This window comes from Erigeron canadensis, chromosome 7 (assembly GCF_010389155.1).
Source record: "Erigeron canadensis isolate Cc75 chromosome 7, C_canadensis_v1, whole genome shotgun sequence".
NCBI lineage: Eukaryota > Viridiplantae > Streptophyta > Magnoliopsida > Asterales > Asteraceae > Erigeron > Erigeron canadensis.
Window position 1 is genome coordinate 11,792,396 of NC_057767.1, and position 13,014 is coordinate 11,805,409.

Below are 13,014 nucleotides of genomic sequence, written 5' to 3' on the forward strand. Positions count from 1 at the left end.
CCGTATTAATCTGAACAAACCACACAAAACCGTGTCGTTTTAGATGCACATCTCTCTGTGCCGTCGCGGACCCTCTTATCTTCCCTACCAATTCCCTCCTTTCTTCTTCTTCTTCTAAAATTTCCATATTATTTTTCTATCAATTTTCTTATATATACACACACACACACATATATCTGTATGTATTCTACTTTCAGGTAATCTCTTCTTCTTTTCCTCAATTAATAATTGCATAATTTGATTAGTTAACTTTCTTATGTAGGTTTTTTTCGTTCCATTATTTGTGTAGTTTGATGAATTTGGTTAAATCTAGTCAAACTAGTTTTATTAATTTTGAGTTGACTTTTTATAAGTAAGATTCATTCGATTGATTATTGCTACATGAATTATCATTTGCTGTGTGTGTTTTATAATATATATATATATATATATAGATTGGAGGTCATTTCAGAAGCATTATCTCTACCGTAGGATACATCTCACCTCCCCATAATATCCCTGAGATTGGGTACAGTTGTTGTGTGTGTGTGTGTGTGTGTGTGTATGTATATGTATATGCAATATTTATTAGTGAAACCTACCATGAAAATGTTGTTTAGATATTTGCACTGTGTCGGAACACATCTTAGAAACACAAATAACTCTTTTTATTAGCTATCTTGCATATATCTATGTACCGGCTACATATTTGCAGCCATTTTATAATTCGTATATCTTTTTTTTGTGTTCTGTGTTGTTAGCGTTTCTATGTTATTAGCTTTTCATTCGTTGACATAGCTGACGTTATTGTAGCGGTTTATAATAAATAAAAGGAGTAAGAAGATATTGGTTGAATCCCAGACATAGATCTTTTATTAGGAGTAAGACGGTACCTTAGAATTTGTGGATTTCTCTAAGCTAACGAGTAGCTCTAGTTGTTTTTCCCCCCCTCGTATTGTCTATTGTGTGCATACTGGAAGCAATTTAGACTATAACATTTAAGTGGTGTTGTATATTTATGTAGGAGGAAAGAAATATGGAGTGTGACAGCCCTCCCGTTAAAAAGCGAAAGTTAGATGCACATCAAGTGAACCATTCTGAATCCAATAAAGGGCCGAATCAAGTCTTGCCAAATGCGAATGAAAATGGAAATTCAACCTTTTTTAAAGCACAAGTTCCAAATAAGGAAGTTGCAGTCAATCAGGATGATGGGTGTAATGCTGTTAAAGAAACTCAAATGGAGGATTCCCAGATCGAACATTCTGACCTTGAGCAAGAAAGCAAGAATAAGATTGTGACTGAAGGTTCAAAGTTGACCACCAATGAACAGGGCACTGGTACCGCACCAAAGATAGATGCAGTACGTATATTAAAATTGTATGGAAAGAACAAAAGTAGTGAAGTTATGAATGGAGACGATCTGCCGCAAAAGATTTTAGGTTCCAGTGAGGAAAATGGTCATTCTCATTCAAGAAAAAAGCTTCTCGTTCTTGATATTAATGGGTTGCTTGTGGACATTGTATTAGACCCAGATGAAGGCTACAAAGCAGACACCACAATAGGGCCCAAAGCAGGTTAGAATTTGGCTTTAAGAGTAATAATCAAAAATAGAGGTGGGCAATATGGGTGGGGCTGGCGCGTTAATTAATGGGTGATTATTTGGTATGTGTTAGAATATTTGATTGACCTGAATCACTTTATCTCCAATTTTTATAATTTTTGTGTTCAATATTTAGTGTGTCAAATGTGTTAACAAAATTGTTATTCTCATTATTTACCTAATATTATAGAAAAGACTATTTAGGAGATTTTTGGCATCAACAGCACCCTTTAGGGTGACTTGTCACCCTAATGACATGTTTTTTCTTTTGGGTAAGAGGACAAAATTTGCTCGGTTAGCTTTATTATATACCCAAAAAACAATTAAAGTTCATGCGATATGACTGGGTATCATATTGACTACTCGTATTACAAAAAAACATGCTTCAAAGCAACAACCAAAACACCTCATACGAATGACATGTTTGAACCATTTGACTTGTTATTTTATTAAACTATTTTTTTTCTTGGTGGTGATTTGTATACCACTAGTTTTTGGCGATACACCACCAAATGTGCTTTACAGTGTTGTATAGTACAACGCTATAAAACCAACAAGGAGTTTGCCTAGTGGTAAGGAAAACACTTGGTGACCTTAAGGTCTCAGATTCAATCCCCGCTTGGCACAAAAAATAATTCCTTAAAGGTACCCGTTACCAATGAAGCCTATGCCCACATGAGAAGTTTAAATACGCGGGCCCGATCCTTCGGGGTGCTCAAGTCATGTGGGGATTAGGATGGAGGTATTGTACCGACATAAAGCACATTTGGTGGTGTATCACCAAAAATCGGTGGTGTCGCTTCCCTTTTTGAAATGAAACATGATCTGATAAGGTCCATTCATACATAAATGGGTTGAGTTTTCCTCCTCTGCTTGAAGTTTATATATAAACTATGTGATTCTTCTCATTGCTAACTTGATACTGTTTTCTGCTATAGTATTCAAGAGACCATATTGTGATGAATTTTTGAAGTTTTGCTTCGAGAAATTCAATGTAGGGGTTTGGACATCAAGGACAAGGTGCTCTAAATTTATAATCTATTTCTACTTTAATGTCTTTTCTTAGTTTTCTCTAAAAACTGAACATGTATTCTCACGTATATGAAATTATGGTAATTCGTTACTCTGTTGTTTTCTTATTCTTGCATACATTTTGTGCTCATAGTCATGTTTATTACCTTTGTGCAGAAGGAATATATATAGGGTTCTTGACTTTCTCATGAAAGACACTCAACATCAGCTACTTTTCTGCTGGGTAAGGCCACATACCATTTTTATTGTATTATATAATTATATGTATTAAACTTGCTAGCTGCATGCTTTATCCGTTCATTTTATGTACAGGATCAATCTCACTGTACCGAAACTGGTTTTAATACTATAGACAACAGTGACAAACCCTTAGTTTTGAAGGAACTTAAAAAGTTATGGGAAAAAGAGGATCCTAAGCTTCCATGGGATAAAGGAGAATATGATGAATCTAACACCATTCTTTTAGATGACTCTCCTTACAAGGCTTTACGCAACCCTGTAAGCTATTTTTGTCTCTACTTAACATATTTTTTCTCCTAACGTATTGAAAATCTGCTAAAATTTCTATTCTCATGTTCATTTTCAGCCATATACAGCGATTTTTCCTTATACTTATAGTTACCACAATGCAGAAGATACTGGTTTAGGTAAGTTATTGTGTGATTGTGTCCCGTTTCACTTTTTTAACTTTCAACCTTATCTCTATTACATATAGAAGGAAATATGATGCGGTATGATTGTGCATACGAACTTTACACTTCAGTGTGATCATTGTAGTTTGTTTATTGTTTACTGATTTGTGTGATAGTTATGTCATAAAACAAACTTTTGGTGGGTCGCATGAGTTTGTCAAATGTTCAAAACAGATAGCCATGTGTGGTGGATCTGTAACCCTTTCTGAATAATTGTATAGCCAGCCTTGTTGTTCACCTTCAACTCGCATACTTTAATGAAGCGTTCCTTATTTGCCCTTTAATAAGGGCTTAATGATGATACTAATGGAGGAAAACCAACTAATGAGTAAGGCACATCGATTAAGTGTGAATAAAAACTTACTATTTCTTATGTATCTTGTTAATTTTGTAAGTTAATTTATCTAGTGTGTAATGCCTACTGTCCAATCCGTTGTCAATGGGATGGGATATGGTATCCACCATGCACTTGGTGAACTACTAAAACACATCCATCTGATTCTTGTTGAATGTAATGATACATGGTTTTTGTTGTTATTAGGGTGCCTTTGTAATATAGCTTTTAAATTTTGCTTATATGATTTGATTGTCTTACTCTTGATATGCCATCACAGGACCTGATGGGGACCTTCGTAATTATTTGGATAGGTTGGCAACATCTGATAATGTCCAAAAGTTCATAGAGCAAAACCCATTTGGCCAACAACCGATCACGTATAACAATGAGTCGTGGAAATTTTACCTAAAGGTCATCGGATCCGATCAAGTAGTCGGCCCTCGCTACAGAAAGAAACTTCTTATTATTGATGTGTCCGGGTTGCTTGTCGATGTAACGGCTCCACATGAAGGATATAGGGCAGCCACAATACAAGGCTCAAGAGCAGGTTCGGATTTGTTTATAGGGGTGATTATTTGAACATCATTTATTTTATTGAGGGGACAAGTTTAACCAGCTTACTGATGACTGAGGTCGATTTGGATTTTCTTTTATCTCAATTGGGTTAAATGAGCCACATAATATATACCTAGTAAAAGAAAACCAGTCAAACAGATTGAAAGTCGTTCAAGTTTATATATATTTCATACCAGTGTACAACTTTAAAACCAACTTATATGAGGACATAGATTATTTTAATGAAGAAAATGCAATTATGATTAACACGGATTTACTGTAGATGAACAGTTTCGTGAAGTCAACTCACAACCCAGCCCAACTGGTTTGAAATATTACCCAGCCTACCTATGCAGCCATGTCTATGCATTTTATGTTGCTCAACCTGTTACTTTGTTTGTTGGTGCAGTTTATAAAAGACCACACTGTGACGAGTTTTGGCAGTTCATCCTAGACAGATTTAACATCGGTCTCTGGACGACAACATCATGGTACTTTATAACATCAGGCTTACTGATAAACATTAGTCACTTGTATGAAACATATTATATTAATAGTAGAGGTGGCAATATGAGAGGGTCAAGGAAGTTCCGTAATGGGAACTTCAGATGAGAAGGGTTACGTATTTAGAACTAGCTGAAATATATCGGGTAATGTTGCCATATGGGACCAGCCCGACAACTTTTTTTTCTATTTTGAAACGTATACATCAATGATATATTACGTTTGATATAAAAGTCCAATAAACACTGTAATTGTAGAAGTTTGTATATTGGGGTTTTTTCGCATTCTAAATATACTTCAGGTTTGTTTGAAAGAAGATTAAAGACTTTGATGGGTTTGACCCATTTCGGTATATGGTTAATTTAGTTTTACCTATTTGACCTTTTATATAATAGAGCACCATCAAGCCGAATCATGTGTCCATTAGGTCAAAATTGCCACCTCTAGTATTTACTCTATAGTAGTGTTTTGTAATTCTTTTGTCGTTTTCCTCTAATCTCTTGGCTCAGATGTATTTTACTTACTTTATACAGGAGAAATATAGAATGGGTTATTGACTTTCTTCTGAGAGAGAGTCAACAAAAACTGCTTTTCTGTTGGGTAAAGCCATCTTTTCTTCTTAATTCTATGTAGTTCATCTTGTTTCTAGGTTACAAGTCATATTTTGAATTGTGCTTGGGAGTTTATTTGCTTTACACAGATTGCTTAAAATTTGTCCTACTTTGGATGTGATTGTGTAAAATCTCAAGGTACTGTATGTTTATTGATGGTTATGTAAAGAAAAACATTATTTAAGCTCTACTTCTAACAGCTTTTGTGGGAAAGATTTGAGGCATGGAGTTTATGCTTGCATGTTTTGCTGGATATATATTACTGGGTAAAAAGCAGTAACCAGCAAAATACTTAAATATGTCACCTTCCTTGCAGTTATGTTTCAGATACATGCTTGAAAAAATATTTGTCGCATATTCTCATACTTATAGTCTCAAAATTATATCAATTACATCTTTTTTCTTCCAAGTTTAATCATTTTAATTTGCATAAAAGATAACAATGGGACAGGAAGACATGGTGAAGAATAATTTATTGTGATACTAAATAATATTCTAAAGTCTTAAACGTTGATTGATGACTTTTGATATTAAATATTAGTTGTTCAAATGTTTAGCAGGACTCCAACAAAGAAACTAGCAGTCATCACTCTGACCGATGCCTTGTGAGTTAGACCAATAAATAGCATTGGCCAAAGTATATCTACAAGCTTAGAATATAATTTGAACCTAAATAAGCAAAGAAGACTAGGAGATGTTTTCCGAAACCTAAAATGACCATACCAAGACCAAGCTTAGATACCTGTCATCTTTGTGTTAGTGGATAGGGTATATTTTATTTGTCTTGTTTACTTCTAGATTAATTTAAATTGGTTATGTTTTTGACTATGCTGTGGGTGTCATCAATTAATATGGAGATTGTGTTTTTCTTTTTTTGCAGGACAGGAGTCACTGTACTGATACTGGTTTCTCTACTGTTGAGGACATATCCAAAACCTTATTTTTAAAAGAACTTAGAATGTTATGGGAAAAGAAAGATCGAAATCTTCCATGGAAAGTAGGGGAGTATAATGAATCAAATACACTTCTTATCGATAATGCACCGTACAAGGCTCTTTTAAATCCCGTAAGCCTTCTTTTTCGGGTGTTTGGATTTGCATTTTGGGGTTGATTATATGTTCACTGCGACTTAAATTTGCAATAGTCGGTTTTATTGGTCTGATTAACAGATTCTGCTTGTGGTGTATCTTATTATTTAGGGGTCAAATAATATGATTTCATGCATGTTACAACGTAATGATTATTTAAGGGTTCGAGTGACTTTTACTTCCACACAAAATATGTCCTATTCTCACAAAAATTACCCTTTTATTATATCGAAGTCCTGATTATGTGATTCTTATTACTTCAATCAGCAGTGGAAAAACTAGCAATTACCGATTGCTGATTTTTCAAGTATTTGATATGGTGTAACTACTTTGAAATTATCTATCCACCCGCCTGGCATTTTTTTCCTATTGATGTGTATTTTTTCGGCTAAACATATGACCTCCATTTACATACTTTCTCTCTATTTACAGCCACATACAGCAATATTTCCTTATCCTTTCCGTTACTGGATGACAGATGATAATTCTTTGGGTGAGTCATTTTTACTCGAATTTTTCGTTGTCTTTTGCTTAGTTATGGAGGTTGCAATTTTGATCCATATACTAATAAATGGGTGTATTTAGGCTGCTTTTTGTTTTTCTAATAGTTCATCCAAAAAATATCTCAAGAAGCGGGTTAAACGGGTCAAAAGTCGCCTAAAGTGTATTTTTACTGCTAAAATTTCTTAAATTCAATTTATTTTAAACATAAGATTATTACTGAGATAATGTAGTTTTAATTATCATATTTAACAAAATCATTATTGATAAATGTCTTATTAGAACTTTTGGTGAAAAAATGTTTCGGGTTGACATGACCTGTACCAGAAACACTTGTATTCAATTGTACCCATTTCGACCCTACATGTCTATTTTTTGCCACCTATACATATTTATGAAATCACGAGCTAGTTGTCTTATTCGTGATTGATCATCACAGGGCTAAAAGGAGACCTTCGTGTTTATCTTGAAAGGGTAGCAGCATCTGAGAATGTCCAAAAGTTTGTACAGGAGAATCCATTTGGTCAACGGCCCATTAGAGAGAAAAATCTATCATGGGGATTTTACCAAAGGGTTATCCGTGCTTTTTCATCAAGACAAAAGGGTAAGGGTCCAGCAGATACCCAATGTAATAATTCATCTGAATCTAGAGCTGACACTACTACTGCTTTGGCTGCTCCTGTCGCATTGGAACAAAGAACTGATAGTAACACTTTAGTAGCTCCAACCTGTATGCAAACAAAAACAAACACTGCTACTGTGTCAATTACTCCAACTTCCTTGGAAACCAAAAACGACGGTGCTACAGCCACAGTTACTCCAATCTTATCAGAACCAAATAACACTACTGATTTGGTTGGCACAACTGTATTGGAACCAGAAACCGACACTGCTACAGTTGCGACTTCTCAAACCTTAATGGAACCAAATAAAGAAGCCACCATTGATTCGGTCTTTCAAACCTCAATGGAAATGGATACAAACATTACTTCTGTTGCTCGAACCTCATTGGAACCAGAAGCCAACACAACCACTGTTTTGGCTGGCCTGGCTTTACGGGAACCAGAAATTGAGACAACTACTGGTTTGGCTTCTCAAACAGTATCCAAACAAAAATCGGACACTACTGCTTCTTCAGCTGCTTCAACCTTATTGAAACAAAAAAACAGTAATGTTGCTTCAGCTGCTCCAACCTTGTTGGAACCAGAATCCGGCGCCCCAGATATGACTTCTCCAACCTTGATGGAATAAGAAGTCCAGACTACAGATTTGGTTGTCCAAATCCCCCAATTGTCAGCAGCTAACAAAGATGTCCTTTTAGGGGCTGGTAATGATGGATCGTCAGGAAAGTGAGTATGTATCCCGCTCATCCGTATATGTTTTTTGACTCCATGACACGTAGGACTTTGTCTTCGTATTTACAATAGATTATCTAGCATAGATATTATTTATTCTTGTGTCGTTTTATGTTGTATTATTACCGGATTTTGTGAGCTGGTACTACATATGACAAAGATATGGAAGTTGTCTGTGGTGGACCATCGTGGTGGTCGTTGTGAGACTACTAGGTTGAGACTTCTGGGTCATCGTATTCTACTTTTACCAAAATATGAACATTTTTCAGCATTCTTTGGGTTGATATTTCACCTTGGATCAAGCATATCTGGCCGCATGAAGGTTTCTACATTTGTTGGAAAGATCAACTCGGTATGCCTGCTAATACTTTGCATAAAACTTGTAGTTCGTAACAGTTATATACAGATACAGTATAAGTTCTATAACATTATTATCTTGGACCTTTGTAACATAGTTGGCTGTTTAAAACTTCTAATATCAGGTAACTTTTTTCTATTATTCTTTTTGGTTTTAGTAGGTGCATTACAGTGTTCTCACATTTATTCTGGTAGATTGAAATTTTAAAGTCTTGTAACGGCATGTTATAATATCATATGCTTTATTGAATCAACATCTTGTCTCCACATTTGAAAGATGATATGAATTTGGATCTACAGACTACAGAGTACCATGGTTTATTTGTAAGTTTGTAAGTATCCGAAGCGTTACAATTATTGTATATTTGTATGTCTCGTATTGATGGCAATGTCGACTTGTCATCTAGGAAAGATGTAGGTTGGATGTTAGCAATTATCAAAGACATAGCCCTTCGATTGCCAGTGTAATCTGGCTGAAAAAAATTTTGTGTTGTCGAAGAATATGAAGCTTGGAAGTTGTGACTGCAAAGATTCCTAAGTTTGTTAAAGCTATAGTTCTGGAGATATAAAGATCTCGTATGTCCGCTCTGAAAACTCAAAGATCAGGGTCACAAACGATAAGATGGAGGTTGTTTAAAGATCACAAACTAGTCTGTCAAATGTCTTCGTGATTTGCTGTGACGAAGCTGTTCAATTGTGGTTGCGGAGTGTTTCTTTTTTGTTTGGTAGGTGATGTTCAGTAGAAACTTTATTGAATCACCAAACATATAATTTGACAGAACGTTTTGATTATTGTATTTACTGTTAGTTAATCATACAAATATACAATCAAATATAAAATAGCATTGATGATTTAGCATTTACTGTTAGTTAATCTTAATATAAAAAATCTAAAGGAAGAAAAAACAAAATTAATATAGCTATTTACTTGGCGATGTTTATTCAAGTAAAATGTATAATCAAATATAAAATCTACTTACAACTTTTGTGGCAAAAAGTTAATAACCGGCAACCTATATATATCTATATTGCGGGACGTATCTTACTCAACGATTGTAGCTTCAAGGGTGCCTGGGTTTGAACCCAAGACCGTTTGCTATTTGTGATAAAAAAAAAATGTTTTCACCCAATTACCTATAAATCAACTCATCATTAGCTTTTGATGCGAATATATTTTAATCAACTTAGCTCTTAAAAAATATATGCGGTAACATCAAAAAATAACAAATCATTTTGAAGGGATATAAGTAAAATGTTACTTTTATTAAGGTGGCAAAGCATATGAAAAATGTGACATTATATAAACTTTCAAAGACGTTTGATAGATGACAATTTGGCTAAGTGTGACAACCATTGCTAAGTGAAATAAGAATGTCTTTGATTGTACATGAGCAACAAGTATAACTAATCTACCTTCAATTATAACCCAATTGTATCAACATAGGCGGCCATGAGAATTCAAACACCCTGGCCGAGCCAAAAAAAAATGTCCCTAACTTCTACTGAATTCAAATATATAAACAGCTTTTTAGTACCTAAAGTATTGCATATTACATTTTAGACATTAATTAAAATGGAATCAAATATATATTTATATTATAAAACATCTTTTTAACATATTATACATTATATATATATATAATTTTCGAAAATCTATGCCCAAGCCGGAAATTAGGTTTGCGCACCTTCTAGGCCTCCCCTGTCTATCCATACATATAAATAACACGTTTCAGATAGCAAATGTTGATGAATTAATTTCCCATGATAAAAGCAAAAATAATTGTAGATTTGTCATTGATTTTATTGATTTTATTAAATGTAATGTTAATGGGAAATCTTCTCTATTGCTAATTTTATATGAAAAAAAATAAAATAATCATTTGCTTCTTTGCAATTTACTGAATATACAATATCGATCACTATGTGAGAGTGACAGTAACTAACTTGGATACTTTTATAATACACCTATATCAATTATGGGTCTTACTAACTAATTATCGTGTATTTAACAAAGTCAAACTTTTTCTAAAATGTAAAAATATAAAATAAAAATATGTATATATGATTCACATAAAAAAATGAAATTAGTAGATTGAATTTATAGATATCAAATGTATATTTTTGATTTTTTTTGGGATATACCGACTTCATTAAATACATCATAAATGGTGTCTATGCACTTGTTAATAAAAGATATGCGTGTAATTTAAGAGTAGGAATAGATTAAAATATTGTTTTAAAATTAGAAAAAAATCAATAGTAACTCAATTCAGTTTTTCACAAAATATGAGGGATACAACGGACAAGGGTGTAATGTCAACTTGCCGAGTTTTGGTTACTTTCTAAACTAATGAGGAGTCGCCACGTGTATTTATTTGCCCAAATGTGCCAAAACATGTCAAATAGTAGGGTGTAGTGCCAAAATGTGTTAAAAAGTGCCAAATACTAGGTCAAAAAGATGGTCCTAAACTTACTCAACGTTCATTTTCATCGGCTCCATAGTGCCAAATTTACTTGCCAAAGGAATTTGTCGGTTCTTGTCAAAAGTTGGGGGTGATGAAACTATAAAACTAAAAAGTGTCAATTATAACCGATGTGAGAAACTGATAGATTAATTAATCGATTATATCTTTTATCCTTGCCTCTAACACACAGACAATGTTACCTTTAAAAAATTAATTTCGGATCTTATAATATGAGATATACTGTGTCTATAAAGTTAAAGTACACAATGTATATTGAATACCCATTATGATGTGCTTTTTGTTCTCTTACTATTGTGGACGAAAAGATGATAAAAGCGTTGGAAAGTAATTATTAGTGATGAATCATGTGACATTTAATCAAAAGGAAATTAAAGAGAGAGAGCCGACGAACAACACAGTTGATAACTACGAGTACACATGTTCTTTTTTTAACAATGAAGTGAAATTATAGAAGATATTGATATTTACAAGGCAACATAAATACAACAGAAAAATAAAACACAAGAAATTAACAACAGAAAATTAAAACACAAGAAATTAACAATGTGGAATATGACTAGTGTGATTAATTTAATCAGAGGTGCCTCAACAGAACTATAGAACTGCAGTAACACCCTTTTGGTCTTTGCATTAACATCTGCATCTTTTTTATTATCAGTAGTTGAATAACAAAAGTCGAGCTAATTTTTTTTGCTTTTTTTTACCTTAATTTATATAGGTAATAAATTAGGCCCTAAAATTAATCTCGTTTGAGGCCTTCAAAAACTTTAAGACGCCACTGAATTTAATACACACAAAATTGAAAGAAATACACTACCGATTTGTTGAAAGGCGAAGTATTGGTAAATGTAAGCCGTATAAGTTGCCAATGGATCAACATGTAAGCTCCAAGCCGATGTCGGTACTCCTTTGCCGATCCAAAAATGTACCAAAAACTTGTCGGCAAACTATCTAGTATCTACATAACCATTACTCAATCGTATATTTACATTACCGTTCAAGTGTTTGGTCAAATTATGCATAATCCGACTTTGGTTCATACCTTCTGAGTGCGTTTATTTAAGATGTCTTAATGGCTGCAAATTTTAATATAAACTTGATGGCTTATTCTTATTGTGATTTTAACTGGGCTAGTTGTTCTATGACTCGTTGATCTACTACTTTTTTTTGTTCTAGTTGGAGTTTCGACTTTTTCTCACTCTCGACTTGACGGGAAATGTGAAGGTATAAGGGTTAATGAGCATATAGACAAAGGTTGACGGGTGTAACGTGTTATTTTTAATTGTTTGTATGTGTGTGTATAAGCTCATTTCTACTTTCATTTTAATTTATTTTTTTGAACGAAGAACCAACTAGTAAGACACTAGAGGTCAAAATTACAAGATTACAGCGTTACATAGTCGCTAGCCTGAGAGGAAAAATTTCTCTACGGGACTAAAGGGTTCCTGGGCATTTATCTTTTTTTTTTAATTGCAAATTTGCAATTACCATATATGATTATTGAATATATCGGTCATACAACGCTTTTTGTTACAAGAATTCGACTCATTTTTCTATCATTGATTTAGTTACTTATAACAAATATCTTAAAAGTAAAGTTAATGAATGAAGATGAGTATTAGATATAACTTAATGTATTAGATATTTTTCTATCGTTGATTTATATTATATTTTAACAAATATAATATTATGTTTTGACTTTACAACTACTTAATGTATTAGATATAACTGAAACACTATATAATTAGAGCATTTTGGTACTGATTTAAAATATAACATAAAAACCATAGTTTTCTTTTATAAATGAAAGTTGTAGCTTTCAAAATAGAATAGGGACCTCATGCCTGTGTTAAATACTTAAAGGTGCATCTTCAAATCTTCAATCCAACTTGGTTACTCTTTAGACTTTCTTATTTT

At 33.5% G+C, this 13,014-nt stretch overlaps 1 protein-coding gene across 1 annotated transcript; it reads left to right on the plus strand.

Moving 5' to 3' along the window:
* Positions 1-8,753, plus strand: LOC122606965. Its single transcript, XM_043779870.1, has 12 exons — positions 1-197; positions 1,004-1,553; positions 2,518-2,599; positions 2,768-2,834; positions 2,924-3,109; positions 3,198-3,258; positions 3,918-4,187; positions 4,605-4,686; positions 5,233-5,299; positions 6,191-6,376; positions 6,831-6,891; positions 7,339-8,753. The coding sequence occupies exons 2-12, from the start codon at positions 1,016-1,018 to the stop codon at positions 8,148-8,150; spliced, it is 2,412 nt and encodes an 803-aa protein (XP_043635805.1). The 5' UTR covers positions 1-197; positions 1,004-1,015; the 3' UTR covers positions 8,151-8,753.
* The last annotated feature ends 4,261 nt before the right edge of the window (positions 8,754-13,014 follow it).